Raw genomic sequence first — 20,365 nt, 5'->3', positions numbered from 1 at the left:
ACGACATCTCGATGTTGATCCGCCACGTGCTCTGAATGAGCTAATATTAACCCATCGTCAATGTGGTTGAGTCGTGAAAGTGTGGGGTGAGAGTGCAAGGCCCAAGGAAGAACCGGTGTTGGTAGGCTTTTGCCCCCAAAAGCAAACCTCAGGAACTTCCTATGATGAGGAAGGATGCCCTCATCCTTCCTCGGAACGGTGAAGTACCGGCTGTAGGACCCGGACTCTGCTGCACAAGGAGGGACCGCCTCGATGGCCTCCATCCTCAGAGAGTGTCTACTTCTGTTCCATTACCAGAGCCTGCTCGGGGCCCACCAGGTTGGGAAAGGCCCCGTTGAATTGAGGCGGAGGAGAACCGAACTGGATTCTGTATCCTCTCACTACAGTGTGCAGGACCCACTGAGACACGTTTGGCAGTAGTTTCCACGCTGCCAAAAAGTCTACTAAGGGAATCAGTCTCTCGAGACTGATCTCTGGTGTAAAGCCAGCTGCCAGCTCGGTGCCCTGTAACGTCGACCCACTGTCTCGACACGGGGGAGTACGTGAGGCCGTTTTTGTGCTTTGTGCGCTGCTGACTGCCTCAACCTCCTCAGAGGAAGAGAGGTAAACACGTGCTACCGCTGCCATAGACCTGCCAATGGCACGGGCGGTCTCTTTAGTGGCGCGGAGAGACAAATCAGCGGTTCTCCTGAGCTCGGTAATATCCTCGGATTTTACCTGCTCACCCTCGTCTAGCTCTTTGAGCAGGTCGGCTTGGTACGCCTGTAACACCGCCAAGGTGTGCAGACACGCACCAGCCTGACCCGTTGCCAAGTACCCTTTGCCCATCAGCGCTGATGTTGTACGCAGCGGCTTGGAGGGCAATGCCGGAGCCTTTAAAGACGACGCCGCGCCAGGAGACAGATAGCTCGCAAGCATCTGTTCTACCCGGGGCATCGTCTTGTAACTGCGCTCATTCATCCCCGCCACATTGCCATAATAATCAGAGGCGGGGATAAAGAGGCGGGCCGAGAACACGACCTCGACACCGCGGTGTGGAGGTCGGGGAAAAAAGGCAGGCTCCGGCGCGGAGGTGTTGGCTTAACACGCAGAAAACGCTTGTCTAGTTTACTCTTCTGCGGCTCAGCCATTTTCTCGGCGGGCCAAATAGGGACTCGCCCGTCTCCATTCCCTCCACCAGATCCACCTGCGAATCCCACGAGCGTAATCGCCGCTCCGCCTCGACGGAAGCGGGACCAGCGCCGCGGGGAACGCTAGAGAAGGCACCCTCTGCAAAGAGAGCCTTCCGGGAACGGAGAACATGCATCGAGAGACACTCGCAATGCGGGCAGTCAGCTCTCTCAAGAGCCGACTCAGTACTGTAGGGATTTCATGAAAAGCACGGGATATACAGCGTGACTGTCACATGTCTTGTGACCACCTGCTTCCTGCCCTGACTGAAACTCCTTTTGTCACAGACAAAGAAATAGAACGTACACAGACAATCGTTTAAACTTAGATACAACAGTTAATGTTATAATACCAAAATGTGAATTTTTTTCAACATAAGTTAATTTTTTTCAAAGATAACCTCATTCCTGTAAGGCACTCTACACATAAATAACAAAATCATGCAATGACACATTCACAGAGGGAATGAGGAAATTCTATAGTAAAGGAGATGTAGAAAATATAAAACTTGGTGCAATTTTATCTTGGGTTTTCTGTGTAAAAGTTTGCCTGGCAAATCATCAACTCCAGATTGCAAATCCCAAAGCAATCCTTGAAGAATTGCAAGCATGCAAAGAGGATGACACATTTCAGAAAAGTAAACATTTTTTAAAATGTGTTTTTCTGTTTTCAAGCAGTCCTAGTTTACTCTTTTACTGGTGAAAAGAACAGTGGAACACCCGCTATAGCTCTCTGCGGACCTTTTGCATCTTCTTCTAGAAAGGCAATTACTTGTGCATTACGCACAGGCACACACACACGCACACACTCTTGCTGCTCTACCTGCCTTGGTTGCCTCCACTCTACTCTGCACCTGCTGATGTGATTGTTCAGCACTGCCCATCAGTGCACATAATGAAGTGCAAATCAGGCTAATGTGCTCACTGATGCGCAGGCTTTTAAAGATCAGCTCAAATTGATTTAGTCGCAGCACCACTGAGCACTTGCCATTAACAAATAATACAGTTGAATATAACAAATATATGTGTCCAGGGATTTGCAAAAAAAAATCATTCCCCAACGCCGTAAGCAGGATGCATAATCATCCGCTGTGTTTATTTCATCAAATCAGGTGGAAGGGACATTTTGGCCCCATACCATTTAGGAACATTTACCCAGTTGTCTCGGTTGTTCTTTGAGTACAAATTGTTTATTTAAACAGCTTGAGAAAAATTATTTGCAAATTATGCCTTAAAAAATAGTGTGCTTTGGGTTTTATTAAGCTTCACAGGTATGCCAAGATAGGAAAAAAGTTGTAGCCGTGTATAAGGAAGAGATAGGAAAAAATTAACACACTCCAGGCAGTTTAGTTAAGTTTAGAGGGATATACTAAAGTGTTTTTGGCATCGCTCCATTGTCAGGGTATCTTACAAAATCACTGAACACTGAAACAACTGTCTGTCAGTGTCTCTACACCCAATGACAGATTGTGTAGGTCTTGAACAAATGATCTTAGAATACCGAGCAATTTATCATTAGCAGCCAGCAATGGCTTAAAGTGGGATGTCTGAAAACACTTTTTTTTATCTCGTTTTATGTATTTTCTGCAGAATTTCGGCTGTTATCGCTGATTTATTTTCTGTCAAGGCACACATTCATGGGTCACCGGGTTTATAGTTTACTTTCAGTGGTATGCGATTTCTATATATTAATAAATATGGCACATTAAGTTTCTGAGCACATGTTGCTCAACAAACAACATTTATTTCCAAATAATAAATTTGGAAATAAATGAGACTCTCTGACTTTTATTAATACATGCTCAAAGAATTCTGCTGTACAGTTTTCTCACCAGAAGTATCTGTCAAAGGCTCGTGCTTGTATATCTTTACAATTTATGATCTAATTAGAGAACATAATGAATAGTCAATGAGTTGTAACCATCCTTATTGAAATATTTTGATGATTGCAGAGACTAATTGTGGTGGTATTGACTTTAGATCAAAGTCATTTGCATATCTCTGTCTGTTGATTTGTCATTTGCATCTTCTTAGCATTGATGCTCTGTAAATTGGCCTCCGCTTTGAAACGCTCTCTTTTTTTTCTTTTACGTTTCTTTCCTCTCTGAAGTACTGACAGAAGTCAAGGTTAAAGTTTTTTTCCAAATGAAATTTTGTATGAGCGGAACAAGTAAAATAATGGTAATCAGATTTGCCATAATCTCCTACAATGCATTGCTGTTTGCAGTCTGAAAAGCTGAAACGCTCTACAACTAAACCATGTTTAATCCTTTGTCACAAAGTTATGTCGTAGGAACAACAGTCATAACCTTTTCTTCATAAAACGAGTGCTCCGTTGGCACACAAATAGAGCATCTGTAGGCTATTTAGCTGGTTTGTTCATCTCATTGGTCAGTCTATAATCTCTCCTGTAGCTGCTGGTGATTATCCCCTTCAGTTCTCCAAATCCCATCTAAATATTGGATCTTTATGGGATGATCCACCTTAACCCAGAATCTCATACATGATTTGTAATTTTTGATCGGCTTGGCATCAAACCCAGGTCAGGAAAGACTTACGTTAGCAAAGGTAGCCGATATATGAAGGATTGGCCTGAAGTGGCACTGATTAGAGTATAACTCGCACCACTATCCTGCCTGGTTGTGACCTAAATTCTGAAATTATTTACTGGGGATCCGTCCCACAACTCCTGTAAGAGCATGAAAAAGCTGTATGTTTGCTCTTCTCCTGGCAAAGAAACATATTAGTTTCCTTATCCTACAAAGACCAACTAATAGACATTTCATTTATTTGTGTTTTTTTTCTGCCTGTTTAGCCCATTTCAAAATGATTTTCCTTAACCATCAGCATGCATCAGGACTTTAAGACTTAAGGTCTGTTCACATAAAGGATGCTAACTATAATGATAAAAATATAGTTTTAAAAATAGTTCTAAATGTAAAAGAATAGCAGAGTCCTACACAACTACAATGGCACAGAGAAACAGTGTATTTGGAATCACTTTGACAGTGATTTTTTTTCCAGCTGATGAAAAATAAGAATATTGACAGCCAATCAGTATCCATCCTGCTTTAAGGAGCTTGAGCATTTAAAGTGGCAGACTACATAACAGCAGCGTGCGCTTATAATAAACAGGACATTATCATGCGTTGGTGTGAATGCTAATAGAGTTATCGTTCTTGGTATGGACGGGCCTTCAGTCTTTAGACCTAGATATGTGCTTTCTCCATTTTAGAATCCTATGATACTTAATATTGCAGAAAATCATGGTTGAATGAGGACTTTCTGCTTCTCCACAGGCTTATATTTTCTATCCTTGAGTTTTTACTCCCATCTGATGTTCTGCAGGATGTAAGTTGCAGGAAATCTGAATTATTGCATCATTGGGGTCTCATAGGTTAGACAGGCTTTTGACACTATTTTGGCATTGAGTCCTTTGTGCACTGGTTCAGTAGTTTGTGTCATGAAAGGCTTTCAATTGTTATTTCTTCATTTTCGTTGTCGTCGTCTTCATATTTCATTTATTTCTTCTATCACTGAATAATTTGGCCCCGTTCCTCACTCTTCCCACTCTCTTTGCACTGGTCTAGTTTAATTAGAGGATGACCATGAAAAAACCTTCTATTTTAAAAGTGTTTACATTTCCTGTCATTTCATTCCTCGGAGAGGAGGAAAAAGGTTAAAAAAAATGACACAAAGATGAGGCAGGTTGGCTTAGCGCCATTTCTAGGTCCTAAATGTAATTCTTAGCAAACGTCTATGATTCATTTTGCACGGTAATGGAAAAATCTCTTGATAAAAAAATAAAAAGCACTGAAATTATGATATTTTTTTCCCTTCCACAGTGACATTTTATTACCTTTCTGTGCATCTCATGCTATTTTGGTAATAGCATGATTTCATATTTACCCCAGCAGATGCTGCCCTGGCCTTCATTCGCTCTCTCTTTGGCTTCTATTGTGCTGATAACTTCAGGGTTATATCTCTTGCAAATCTTTGTTTTGTCATACTTAATTGCAACTTTCACACATAAATCTGTGCCAACATGTGATGCCCGTCCACATCTGTTACTATAATAGTTTGCGTGACCTGGACAGAACAGACGTTGTCATGACAATATCTGTGACCTCTTTCAACGCTGCTCAGTCAGCGTGTGTGCAATGATAGTTCTGCTCTAATGCGGCATTAATAAGGCCGCTAATAAGACTGTTCCAATCACAAGGAATCGATAATAATTTTAGCTAAAGTTTCTCTACAAAAACATCAGCGCGTGTGTTTGCCTATAGGAATGCATTTTTCAACACGCGTGTTAGGAATGCATTTTCCAACACACTCATCAGAACTGCAGCTGGCATCTGTCAGCAAAGCTTGAGACGGGTCAATGCAAGACTTAGAGATGGTTTTGAAATGTCAGACGCCTATGTGGTGTATCTGCTGTAGGGTTTATGTTCTTGTGATAGTACATGCTCTGTTTCAAAACCTAGTGAAGTTCTGTGCTCTCTACTGCATACATACTAAGACAGCATTCTAAATGACTGTAAAACACTTCACATAGGCAGCAACATAGTCTAAAATATATCTATACGTTTTATATACTCACATTTTAAATTATATATATACAGTAGATAGATAGATAGATAGATAGATAGATAGAAAGAAAGGCAGATAGAAAGATAGATAGATATACAATATGTATGTATGTATGTACGTATGTATACATTATTAGATAATATTGCTATTGTTATTGGAAAAAAAACGAATGCTTACTAAGGATGCATTTATTTGATCAAAACCGTAAAACAATCATATTGTAAAATTTATTTGAAGATTTCTGTGTATGTATATATATGTGTGTGTGTGTGTGTGCGCGTGTGTGCGCGCGCGTGTGTATAAATCTATATACTAACATTTTCCGCCAATTTTTTCCCCCACTAAGCTTATCTGCACTGCATTATGGAATTGCGTTTTCTATGAAGAATGCTTTAAAACTTGGTTAATTTTGTGTTGCCACCCTTTCAGAAAACCCTTAACATTGAAAACACACCTATAATGCCTTAAAATGCTGCCTATGGAGATTTTGGAGTTGCTTTGTGAGTATCTCTGAGAGACAGTGAAAACACTCTTACATTTAGTTCTGTATCATGCCTCATGCCAGCAGCAGAAAACCCTGTCTTGTTTTACAACTCTAAGCACCCATAAGTGACGGACAACACACTGTACTGTAGTTCTCATCTTTAGTCCGGTGTGCTCCCTACTTCATCCGCTTTATATTCAGCCCAAGCGTCTCTACAACAGCATCACATTGCCAGGCACGATTTTGTGTACTTGCAGCCACCCTCCCCCCTTTTAACTGTTGATTATTTTACAGACAGAAAAATTGCAATTGAAAAGGCTGAGTAGGTAGCTGAGATTACTTTTGTATTGAAAGGTTAATCGAAACTCATCTCCGAGGCCACTCTCTGTAAAACCATTGGCTGGGTTTAGAATGAACTGTAAAGAGAGGATGAGGGAAATGAGTCAGCTGTGAAGGCCATGCCACCTGCATCGCCTCTCCTTCTCTCTGGTCTTGCAGTCAGTGGCAGTCTGTCTCAAGCGCACTGTGATCTCAGCATGTAGATGGATCTCATTTGAAAACTCCAGCATTTTTAGCTCACTTGACATTGTACTGTTTTTTTTCCCCGTCTTAGTCTTGTCCTCTGAACTCAGAGCTCTGTTTGTCAATGCTGAGACTGTCAGAGGGTGTGCCAGACTATCTTATTATGAGGAAAAGAAAAGACAAAGGTTTGTCCAGCTGATCTTGTTAACTTTATAGGATATATATCCTATGACTTTTCTTCACACAAAATGACAAGCTTGTTCCCTATGAGCTGTTGTACGGAAAAAAAAATCATAAAATTTAGGAAAAACAGCATATAGGTTTGGAATGACATGAAGGTGAAAAAATAATGAGAAAATGTTTCATTTTTGCATCAACTATCCTGTTAAAAACTGGCATGAAGATGGTCAAATTCGATGCGGCTTGTACCAGACACATAAAGACAGCTCATATAATTGACTCATTCCATCTCTGATAAGCAAGAGGGCACACAATCCGTGCAAAGACAGATCTCGGATGCTCCTAAGTAACCGGCTTTAAAGCAAGGAGCAGGATTTACAGGGCATTTTATAGTATCTCATTAACAGCTGTGGAGTGCCAGTAGTGGCGACTAAAGCAGTTTTATATATAGTTATGTTAATCTGATTCTGCTCCATGAGGGTTGTGCGGGTAAGGTTATGATCAGAGAAGAATCATTAAGCTGCCCGAGCCGAACACACTTGAACTGTCATTGTCAGAGAAGATTTTAATCAGCACAAGGTTCAAAGTTACGCTCATGTCCTTGCAGCAACGTTCGTTTTAGTATGTGAGGCAATCGGACAGTCACCGAGCAGCGATTCCAAGGAATAATACATAAGCGCTTAAAGAGGAAATTAGACGTGGCCATGAAATAATTCATATGAGGTTAAAGTGAAAATTCAGTTATTCCGTTTGATATTCGTAATTAGTGTGGAAGGAAGCTCCTATTCTGTATTTTTTTAAAAATCTAGTTAAATCAAGTCTGATTTTTTTTTTTTTTTTTATTATTTATTTTATTTTATTTTTTGTATTTTTCTCGGTACGAGAACGTTTGGAGGTCTCTTCAAGTTGACTCTTCAGATGTTGAGGACTGCAAATGTCTGTCAATTATTCTTTGATTATCTGGGTAAAATAGAAATTTTATTCTCTTTATTGAAAAATCTTGCCCAGTATGTCCATGGACGAATACTATAAAAAGAAATGTATGAATGTGTACTATACATTGAGTGCAGGAACATTTGAAATAAAAAATGTTTAAAAGTTATGTTAAAGTTAAATTACTTAATTATAAATGACAATACAGTAAAACCAAACCTTGCTGTAAAATTGAGGTTGTGAATAAAACAATAAGTAACAAATAACAACAGTATTGAAGTACATTCTACAAGAAAATATATATTTTTTAATGAATATTTTGAATTAGTTTTTATTTGTATATGTTCTGTTTTCATGTTAATTTTAGTAATTTGTTCTTGTTGTTTTTGTAAATGTCTATGCATTTTATTTAATTTTTTATTTTTTTTACTTTTTATTTCAGTTTTAGGTTACTAATTTTATTTTTATTTATAATATAACTATTCATTATCAATAAATATAAATACTAAATAAAGTATTTATAAATAATAATTATCAGTATAAATATTCATAAACAATTAGAATTTTATTGATTTGTTGCCCCTCGAAAATATCTACAGAAGTCCACACTCAGCATTACAATTATCTTGACGCCAGCGTTAGCTACTTTCACCTTTATCCTCGACTCTTTCCGGTCTAGTACATCCACTTGTGAGACTTCCGCTCTGCCATCTGTCTTCAGCGGCGCTCAGAGAGCCTCTCCTCCTCCCTGTCTCTGTACTCATTGATTAGAAGAAGCGCTGTGCTTTGCTGCATCAGACTCATTAATGGGCTCCATTAGCTTGGTTCCCCAGGCATGGCGGGGTTGAGTTAGTCTGATGGTAAACACAGATGCGCTTGGTGAGGCGGGTGACAGCGCTTCTCTCCCAGGGAAGTTGCTAATAGCAGTCACACCAGGCAGCCGCTCAATCACTTTGTTCTATAGACATCTCCACTTTTCCAGCAAATGATGACCAGAGGACACAGCAAAAATGAGCCACTGGTTCAATTCCCAAAATCTATATCGACGTGAACGGGGTAATAATGGATGGGAATCCCAGCGATGTGTGCTATCAAACTGCTATTCTTGTAGCCGGCTACACGAGACAGATTTGATAATTCGAAATCTTATTTCTTGTGAATTAGGGTGCTGTATCACACTGCATTCATTACAGCATTAGGACAATGCCTGATAAGGACTGAGTTTCACAAGGACGATCAGGTGTACACTCATCCTTCTTGCTGCTTCAAAGGCAGCATACAGTGATACGCTTAAGCCTGGTAATTAAGAGCCTCCTTTGAATACTCAACAGGACCGTGTTCCTCATTCTTAAGAATTAATGCTGTGGCTCACATTGGATCTCATTCACTACTTACCATGCATACAGGCGTATTTGGGTGTAAAACCTGTGTGCAAATGCTTTTGCTCCTAAACCATAATTCATTTTAAATGTTCATAAATAAAAAAAATAAAAAAATAAAATGTAGAATCAGCTAAAACCACACATATGCAATATGCATATACAGTATTATTTTGTAAATTATATATATATATAATGTAGTATAAATGTAAATGTAAATATTATAGTATAAAAACACACACATGCAAAACTAGCATATATTTTATATATACATAAACATGTACATGTAAATATGTATATATTTACATGTATATATCAACATGTATATGTATATTTTGACCAGCACAATTTCTTTGTGTAGAAAAAGGATTTAAAAAAGAAAATAATACAATATTATTTATTTATTTATATTTCATGTGTTATGTTCTCATTCTCTCTTTAATTTTCTTTTCTTTTTCTTTTTAGCCTTTTCAAATGAAGTAGGACAGGAAGCGAAGCACAACAGATTCACTGTGACTGGTGGACCAAAATTAATTTCCCACCTTGATTTGGGCTAATTACTATCTGCAGCTATGAGCTTCCTCATTTCAAATAATCTGAATTCAACATTAGAACGACAGCTAGATCTAATTTATGTGTGTTCACACCTGTTTTGAATCTCTGCGGAAATTTGCGTAAGAACTTTTTCTGCACGCATAAAGGTTTTGAATAAAAGTGTGAATGCAGCGAGTCTTTCTTCTGACACACCATCCCTAATGAAATCAATATATTCTCAGTGCTATCTGATGTAGTGTAAACTAAAGTATGTAGGCGCTTTTGTATACAATTATTAGTGAATGAGACCCATTGCATTTTTACATTCTACCATATTTTAGACCCTTTTATTGATGTAGAATGTCATTCTGCTTCAATTAGTATTTCTAGTCGAATTTCAGGGAGGGCCTGTGTGCTGATAACGTGGATGTGCTTGGATTGAGCTTAGCATGTGTCTCTATCAGAGCTTTACAGATGTGTTGGAGCAGAGCTCCAGGTCCAGATATTAGCCTCACCTCCATCTCAGCAGAGACCCCAGCTAATCACCACCTCATTATTTCAGCACAGAGCAGGAAAAAAGGTTGAGATTACGTGTGTGTGTGTGTGTGTGTTCCTTCAAGATTGTGTTCGTGCGCAAGACAAGGAAACGCTAAAAGGCCGCACAGAGATTAGCTTAGTCTGGTGAGGGCTACGAATCTGACAGCGTTAATCTCATTTCCCATTTGCCATGTTGTCATGCCCCAATACGTTTAACGAGGGTGGTAATGAAAAGAGGGGAACTAGACTTAAATAAAATTAATTAAATTAGCTTCCTTATCCGTGCATCTCTCCAAGTCCACTTATCACTGCTCTGATTGCCTCCAACTTTCTGAATCTCAGTCAGGCAAATGCCAGATATTGTTCATTTTGTTTCAATTTGCCTGACCTTGTTCAATTTCTTTATTGTGTAATTCCATTTTGCTGTAGGGTGCAGAGAGGCCATTTAGGCCTGGAACAGCCTGGAAAATGTTCATCTGTGGGCAGGCGGGAATTAGACAGGAACAGAATGTTTAGTTTGCATGGGCCTCATTGCCTGAGCCGGAGGGAAATTAGAAACGAATGAATGAAATTTTTACCCTTTTGAAGCTTTTTTTTGTTTTATAATTCCCCAAAATCCTTTCACCTGTTTAAATGCAACCTTTTAAAGTCTTTTTCCCCACATATACAGTGTTTTAAAATGCACGCATTCTAGCCTATCTCATACCTGCTGTTGTAGAAAACCGCTGTTTGTCCTTTGATAATATTGCACACATCCTGTGCCTGTAGGCTTTACATAAAGATATTTACATTTTTAAAGTTAATTTATGAATAAATGCAAAGTATTTTTACAAGATATTATTATTATTATTTTTTTTTTTTGTACAAATCAACACACACACACACACACACACATATATATATATATATATATATATATGTAAATATTATTTTTAACTTTTATTCAGCGGCATTTTATTTGGCCGCTGAATACACGCTCACATGCTGCAGTCGCGAGATGTGTGAGTCAGGCTTTACCGTACACCATATTTACTAATCAGCACAGAACAACTAGTTTATCTTTGATGATTTGTAATGTGTCTGCTACTAATATGAATCATCTTCTGGACTGTTAAGGGAAAAAAGTTCAGGGCTCTGTATGAGCTTGCTTCCATCATAGTAAGGCTGGTGAGATGGTGTTTCTTTAAATACCTCTTTTAAAGGTCAGCTTTGTCCAGGAGCTGATTTGACACCCCTCGTTTAATCAGTTAGCTGTGGTTTATTCCGTTTTTTTTTCTATTACTGTCTCTCACTTTTCATCTTTCGCTCTCTATTTTTCTCTCCCAATTAATTTTATTTCGATTATTCACTGCTTTTGTACGTTACTGTCATGTACATGTCATGTTTTTTTTTTACTGTAAATTAGTTGTACTATTTTTGCTAGGTGTGTTATGAAGTGCTGATGAATCTAAAGTGTAAAAGTCTTCCTGTTGCTCCAGCAGCACCAAGGTCATGGCATTGTTTAGAAAGAAACTGATAAAATGTAAGTCGCTTCAAATGGATAAATGTACATTTTTACGTCTGTTTAATTGGTAGTGCATATTGTAAATCTGCAATAAAATCTGGTAACAAACAGAAAAAGCTTAAATCACACCAAAATATGATCTTTGAGATTTCTCTTCCCCCTTTTACTGTCTTTGTTACTGTGAGCCAAATGTTTCTCGCAAAAGATACGAAAAATGTTACAGACTGATCTGCTTTTGTGCTTTCAGTGAATGACTATTAACTTCCTGTCCAAATATTGACATTTCCTGTCTAGTTCTAGGGCAAGCTTACTGTCTTTATCTTGTTGTCTTTTTATTGGATTGTAAACACTGGTATCAACCATGTCCACAGACACAGTTTAGGGAAAAAGCCAGTTTTAGCGGAAACCCCAGTCTGAACCTCTTTCAAATGCAAGGCTTGACATTTACTCCTCTGATATCATTCTTCCTTTGACGTGCGCGGATGTCTCATCATAGCTCGGTAAGATCTAAGGCTCCAGCACCTGTTGGGAATGAGTATTGGCCTTTCTTGTAAAGTACGCCCGGCTCACTGGCAGGTAATGGCTCAAAGCTTGAATGGCAGGAATCTCTGTAATCAAACCGATGTCACATATGCAGCTGTGGGGGAGAGCCTGGTACATTGTGCCGGGTCTGGCACACTGGGAGACCGGCCAGTCCCCATTGGTATTGGCAAGGGCTCAAGAACCTGTCTGTCAGTCTTAGACAGGAGCTCGAGATGAGACCTCCTTCCCCTCTTTTCCGTTCAGTTAGACTATTCACACCCTGTCTGCCATCAGGTTGGAGATCTTTATTTAGGCTTTCTTTTTAATGCAGGTTAATGTACTCATGAGTCATGTCAGTTCTTAACATCTTGTCATTAACATTGCCGTAAAACACGCCCATTAAAGATGAACTTTTAGAAGAATATAGAATTTGCTTGCTTTCAGTTCATACGTTGGAATTTGAATTGGAATTACAAAAAATTAGTGAACTGCAATCCAAAGAAATTCAAAGAAATCCAAAGAAAGTCACACTACTATGTCTATTTGCTAATTTACATATTTTTTTCTAATTCAGTTGCAATGTTTTTTGTCAACTGATTAAGGTATAGTTTTCAAAATTAATTGATTTTGTCAAAACAATTAACAGCAAATTTTGACATGCAATGTCCATATCACATTGTCTTCACTTATAAAAACATGGTTTATATTTCTATTAAATATTTTCAAATTAATAACATTTTTGTATATTTTATTATTTAATATAATTTTAAATATCTTTAAAACACAACTCTTAAACTAGTTTCTTTGATATTCAGTATTTTTTTTATTTACCTCTTTTTATCAAATTTATCAAATTATATAAAATCAGGAATTGAATTGCATTCATTGTATCAGTTCTGACAGCACAGTTGCCTGCTTTTAGATAGTAAAAAGCAGTACAGCATTCGATACAATCGCCTGCCAAATAACACTAGAGCATTTCTATGAATTTAATTTGATTAATTATCCCATCTTCCTCTCCCCTCACCTCCATTTATTTCCCCCTCTCTCTCCAGGTCTTTTGTGAACTACTTAACACACTGTTTGCAAATACGGCCTTTTATAGCAATTAAATGCCGATTTGGTGGTGTTGGAGTAATTGTCACCCCAGGCTATCTGTGCTGGCCTGGAACAAATGTGTGTGTGTGCGTACCCCCCCCCAGGTCTTTTGCAAACTACTTAACACACTGTTTGATAATATGGCCTTTTATAGTAATTAAATGCCAATTTAGTGTTGTTGGAGTAATTGTCACCCCAGGCTATCTGTGCTGGTCTGGAACAAATGTGTGTGCGTATGTTTGTGTCTGTGTAATGTATCATAAATGATTCCTCTCACACACAGGGGGTTTATATGCAGCTCAAGGGGTGAAAAGACTGCAGGTGTTGAATCTGAGTCAATGCTTAGTGCCGTCTCTCTTCATCTGTCTTCCTACTGTAATGCATGTGTAGTTTTCATCGTGCAGCTTTAGGGATGAGCGTTTTGCCAAAAAGCTCACTATTGACTCAGTCCAGTGAGACCCCTACTGCAGGATTAAATCAATCCTGATATACTGAGAATGTATACTGAGATATTATTACATTGCATCTCTGATTGCATTCTGGTTGGTCATTCATGGTATTCTGTGTAACCTGATATTTCTTTAATCTCTGCCCACATAATGCCATAATAATAATAATAATAATAATAATAATTCATTTTATTTAATGGCGCCTTTCTAAACACCCAAGGTCACCTTACAGCAAGCAAACTAGTAAAAACAGTAACAATAAATAAACAAGTCCTGCCAGCATTACAAAATTCAACAGCACAACTGCATACATCATGAATACAATAAAGGCTTACAAGAGCAATAATAAGAGCAATTAATAAGAGCAAGTCATAAGAAAGCCTGGGTAAAAAGATAAGTCTTAAGATGAGATTTAAAAGTATGAAGGTGTTCCGTATGTTGGGGGGAAGAGAGTTCCATAATGTATCAATCAGAATCAAGTATATACAACACTTCAGCTGACAGGAATGTAAGTCAGGAAAAACAAAATACTTTTGTGTGTGGAACAGTTTCCTTATTAATGATTTGAGTTAGGAGGCAGCATGATTGTTTTATATATTGTGTTTATACAAAAGTTCAATAAAAAGAAAGTTAATATTGAGTAATTTGCATTTACACACAGTCTTGTTTGTTCCATTGTCTGGTTTTACTCTTACATTTAGGTTACATCAAGGCCATTGTGGATCTTTGAGCAACACTCAGTTGTTGTGTTTCATGTGCTGAATTATTCATTGTTTTTGATCAAATGATTTGAGTGAATTATTCAGTGACTTGTTCATGAAGGCATAACTTGTTTAGTTCCTGAATGAATCTGTGTTTTTGAACATATCGGTTGAATGAATGATTCAATGACTCGCTCATAAAGTTGGTCACTTGCAGTAATTCATTACTGAATGAATTAGTATTTGTGAACAAATTAGTTAAATGATTTAAATGACTCACTCAAAGTTGTTCGTTTATAGTATTTTGAATCAGTTGAATAATTCAAATGACTCATAATGATAGTCACTTGTCGCCACCTACTGGCATAACAATGCAGAAAGCGTCACTGTAAAATGCCAACTTGTAATGCACTGACTGTTGAGGACTGGAATTAACTGTTGTATAGTTGTGTATAGACCACTAAATTACACTGTGATAGTTTCAGCTCTTGTTGCACTCTGTGGTCTTCTAGCATGAAAATAATTTCAATTCAAATAAATGTATTTAGTGATAATGAGACACTGACTGTACATTTATCCCTTACATACTGGCCTCTCTCTTTCTCTCCACTATCAGATATTCCTTCACTGTTCTCAGTGGACAACACAGAGGATAAAACGATTACGCTTTAACAATTCTTTGATGTAATTCAGCTGGGTCAATATAGATCACTTACATCAGCAAGGGGAGTTCAGGCCAGTTGTATGCAGCCTGTACGTAGGAGAAAAACACGGCGCTCGCTCCAACAACTGTCACAGAATGTGATTTGTGATGAATACCGGAATCATCCGAGCGTGTGCATCCGTCACTTTTATAATGTCAGAGAATCAGGGGAATTTACTTATTTTGGAGAACTGCCACAGGGTTGACGGACTGTCAGAATTTCGACAGATCTCCTCTATCTGATATTACAATCCATCTCCCTCCATCCTTCGCTTCCTGCCTCTCCAGTCATCTCGCGAGCGCTGACACTTCTATCACATTGGTAAATACTACTTTAATTGATACTCAGGTTGTTTTAGAATTAATGAGCTGGCACCCATGTGCTGGTGTGAGGGGAAAGAACATCTCTCTTTAAATTGCTTTGCAGCCTTTATTGCTCTCCAGAAATCATATTAGCCAAACCAATCTCATTTAAATCTTCCATTCCCTAATTAACCCTCAACGCCTTCTCATGCTGCTTACAGCTGCACTTTTTGTAGATTTTCAGATGAACTATTATAGAGGTTTGTGTCTCTGTGTTCAGTATATTGGATATTTATTTTGATCAATCAGAAAACGGTTCAAATGAGAACAAAATCTTCTTCATTATATAAATGGCAAGTATTACATGAACAGATCAGATAGGACACAAAGGGGCGAATTGACTAAACAGCCTTTTCTGCATAAAAATTTCAGAGCAAACACCTGCGTCTTATTCATTAACCACCCGCAGTCCAGTTTAACCAGACACAGTCTGCACTGGTTTACTGCTGCTTAAGTATGTACATTAAGCCATTGGGCGAATTCCAATTGCCATTTTTAAACTCTTGAAGGGAAGGGGACATTTTTCTAAAATTCCAAATTAGTCCATTTCCGGTTATGATAGAACAACTTCTGTCTGCTTGAACGGAGAAAGGCTCACCAAGGCTGCATTCATATGATTAAAAGTATGGTAAAAACAGTAATATTGTGGAATATTATTACAATTTAAAATATCTGTTTTCTATTTTAATATGTTTTAAAATGTAATTTATTTATTATAAAGCTGAATTTTCAGCAGCCATTACTTCAGTCTTCAGTGTCAGATTATACTTCAGAAATCATTCTAATATGCTGATTTGGTGCTCAAGAAACTTAACTTATTATCAATATTAAAAACAGTTGTGCTGCTTAATGTTTTTGTGGAAACTATTCAAATGTCAAAAAAATGAAAAAAAACGAAAAAAAAAACAAGTGGCATCATAAAGTATGCTGCTTTTGCTCAAATCATGCAAAAAAGTTTTTTTTAAGCTAGTTCAGTTAATGTGCATTGAAGAGTAGAAAATCTGCTGAAACATCTATTTAAATGGCTCTCTTATTTGTAAGGCAGGACTTCTATCAAAAATCTGATTGGCTGTTTCAGCAGTAATGTGCAATTCATAGTGAATTTTAATGAATTCCAACCAAAGTGAAGCAAGTCTTTTCATAGAAGCAGTGTTTTTTCCTTCGACCCAAGACATATCTCTTTTGAATTTGAAAAAAAAAGCGCATTAATAACATTGCTTTTATAAATGCATATGTGTGTTTCTGTATTTAAGAATGTATAGCAGCTGTGAGCAAGTAGATATGACCCAAACGCCACATGATGTTCAGAATAAACCCACAGTGATAAAACCGTTTCACAGTATAAGCAACCTGAATGATCCAGGGTCACCAGGCCATTTACAAATTTTCTGTTTCAAATGATATGTTAGCAGCTGGAATATATGAAAAGCTACTGAGAATATTGAAGGTACATGTGCTTCAGACTCTCGCACTAGTACGTAATGTGTTCAAGGTAGCATTCAGTTATGTGCAGTATTCAACACTACAGTACAAACAGACTAAATGTTTCAAAAGTGGTGTATATTTCTAAAAGTAGTCACTGTCAGTTGAGGCACAGGGTGACCTTTAAATATCAAGCTAAAAACATTAAATAATTTTTTTGAAAGTTTTTTTTGTTTGTTTTTAAATATGTGCTTATTGGATATTCTTAATTGGTAAAAAAAAAAAAAAAAACGAGTCACATTTATAAAAAGAACAACATGACTGCAAGCTGACTTTAAAGTGTGCTTTAAAAGGAATAAGGAAAGCAAGAAAGTCAGTGGTTTAATTTTTTCTTTTTAGATTTTGTTTTTTTCCTGAGGGGATTTGAGTTTTTTTTTTTCTCTCATGTTGTTTATTCAAACTATCCTCCAAGTGCATTCTTAGCATTTTTCTATGCAGCCAATTTAGTTGCCACCAGTGGAGCTTTTGTAGCACATGGTATGCGGTCCTGAATTGTGTATGGGTTAGTATATTATTGCAGCACTTTGGCTTTATGTGCCATTAGTTAGTTTATTCTAGATACAAATGTGAAGAAAAAAGGGAAGGAAAAAAAACAACAAAGCAAAACAAGATATGAAAAGAGAAAAAAAGCTATTGTCAGGACGGTTTCTAATTGCATTTGGTCTGGGTCTTAGCGATAACATCAATTCCATTATTTTCTGCATTTGAACTGCACTGCAGCCCGTCTTCAGCATCCTGTCTTTGATTGGCTGAATGCAGGTATTGGATGTTTAGAACAGTGTGGGACCTGCACAAGGATACATTGTGCCATTTCATTACCACTGTAAACAATAGGGGTTGTTCACCCAAATTTTTTATTTTATTTGATCTCTCATGTCGTTTCAAACTTGTATGACCATTTTTTGTTCTTTCATGGAATACGAAAAAAGATATTTTAAAGAATATCCTGACCAGTCTCTTAAGTATAATAAATGATGACTAGGGTTTCTTCAAAATGACAAAACAGCACCATATAAGTATCATAAAAGTGGTCCATACACCTTGTCTTCTGAATTCATATAATAGGTTTGTATAAAATGAAGAACAAAAAATGTTTACAAAAGTTAACATTTTGCAGTGTCTGATTTATAAATAGAATGCTGAAGTTGGAACTTTTCAGTAATTTGGTTGATTTGGTTCACAATGATTCATTCATGATTTAGACTGTTCTGGTTCTGTAATCCAACTCAGTCCCATGGCAGTGGTAAACAGTTCATTGGAGGTGAAGACTATCAGTGAATATCACATTACATTTCGATCTGTAGTCAAACAAAGCTATCAAATTACTTCAGAAGATTTTGAATAGCTCACAATTTGTATGGACTGCCATTATGATACTTACGTATATATGATACTTTTGATACTTCCAATCCCCATTCATCATAATTGCAGGTGACAAACAAATTATTCAAAATTTCACCTTCTGTTCCATGAGAGTGAATAAATGATGACAGAATTTTTTTTTGAGTGAACTATCCCTTTAAAGTAGTTATTCATGTGTCAGTGTTAATTAATTTAATAGACTTTAAAAAATATTCCATACAGAGATCTTTTGTAATGCACTGTTATGATTATATGTGAAGAAAGCAGAACACAATGATGTCAAAATAATTCTTCAAATCATTTTGAGGTTATACAAGCACATCCGTACCCTACAATGTATTACATGAGCTGTTGGGTAGTCTCTCCTTCTCTGTATAATGCATGAGGCAAACAACTGCAATCTGTTCAAGAACAAGAAACACTTTTTGTTAATCATCCAGTATCCATGAGTGTCTTGGAAAATGCAAACGCAAATATGTGTTCAATATTTTTTAAATAAAAGTATTATGATTATCTTTCAGTATCATTTCTTTACTTAATTAAAAAAATAAACATTATATACTGTGTGGTCATTTTGATTTTTGCAACAGGGTCAAGTTGAAGGATGGTGTGGCATTTCTGGGAGCGAGGGCCAGCAACCCGGTTCAGTGGACAGTTAGTCAAGACGTCAGGAGCGAGGGACACAGAGTGGTCACTCTGCACTGTCGCAGGAAGGAAGCCAACTTCGGGAAAAGGTCAGTATCTGTTCAATCTGTCCATTCTATCAACGCTTTTATTAACAAAGGGGAATTCTGGATTTAAAGACTGTTGGTATCAAAGGCTGCTGGTTACTTGAATTACCTAGTTCAAAGTTTATGATCGAAGCTTAAGGCAAAAACACTGCTAACCAAAAAGTTTTTTCTCACTTGCTCACAATTCTGTTCTCTTTGTAAAGTTTTGGCCAACAAAGATCCAAACACATGCACATATACAGTGACCTGCACCATATAGCCCTTTGGCCTTTAGCCCTCAAAAATACAGTAAGCATCTCTGCCTAATGACTATTCTTCTAAACTCTTCTGCTCGTTTCATATACAGGCCCTCTGTTACTGACAGCATGTTTTTTTTCAGAGTACTACACCATATTATGAAGTGTTGGGAAGCTACTTGACTACATTTCTCAGAAGCGCTGGAGTACTTCAAATGATTTCAAACATGCAACTTTCCATAACAAACTACCTTTGCTTTATCACTACTTTTAGCTACCAGTAGCTTTGTAGTTACTTTTTATTGCATTGTTTTGCCATTTGTATTCATGTGATTCATTTGAGTCATGCTGAAATGCTGCTACACCTTTGACTTTGTTATATAAATTAGGGTGTTTCATTAGTTGTATTTAGTGTCAATTTATCTGCTTTAAAGGGACAGTTCACCCACAAATGAAAATTCTGTCATCAATTACTCACTCTCATGTTGTTCCAAACCCACAGGATTTTTGTTCATCTTTGTAAGCAACGCATTATGTGATGAACATATTTAATTTAGACTTTTATTCACATGTAAACATTGATTAACACACAAACATGCTTTACACACAAAAACCAACGGGGTGTTTTTTGTTCGTCAGGCAAGTACAACTCAGCTTCTGTTGACCATATTTGATGTATTCTATGCATGTGTGTCGATCAATGTTTATATGTGAATTAAAGCCTAAATTAAATATGTTCATCATATAAAGTTATCACATCTCTTCAGAAGATTTGAATTAAACCCATCAGTTCATATGGATTTGTTTTACAACCTTCATGCAAGTTTTGGTATAATGGACTTTCAATGGAGGGACAGAAATCTCTCAAGTTTCATTATAAATATGA

General features: G+C 37.4%; 1 protein-coding gene across 1 annotated transcript in view; it reads left to right on the top strand.

Moving 5' to 3' along the window:
* The window catches only part of LOC107685266 (transmembrane protein 132C-like), a gene marked incomplete at its 3' end in the record, with an annotated part of 122,547 nt that extends 103,016 nt beyond the window's left edge, over positions 1-19,531 (top strand). Inside the window, exons 4-5 of the mRNA XM_016481794.1 lie at positions 19,103-19,246; positions 19,447-19,531. Coding sequence (XP_016337280.1) covers positions 19,103-19,246; positions 19,447-19,531 — 229 coding nt within the window. The remainder of the gene's footprint in view (positions 1-19,102; positions 19,247-19,446) is intronic.
* Positions 19,532-20,365: the final 834 nt, after the last annotated feature.

The sequence above is a fragment of the Sinocyclocheilus anshuiensis genome, unplaced genomic scaffold (assembly GCF_001515605.1).
Source record: "Sinocyclocheilus anshuiensis isolate Anshui unplaced genomic scaffold, SAMN03320099.WGS_v1.1 scaffold950, whole genome shotgun sequence".
In the NCBI taxonomy this organism is placed as follows: domain Eukaryota; kingdom Metazoa; phylum Chordata; class Actinopteri; order Cypriniformes; family Cyprinidae; genus Sinocyclocheilus; species Sinocyclocheilus anshuiensis.
The sequence above is the reverse complement of the archived record's forward strand: the minus strand, read 5'-3'. Positions and strand labels throughout refer to the sequence as shown.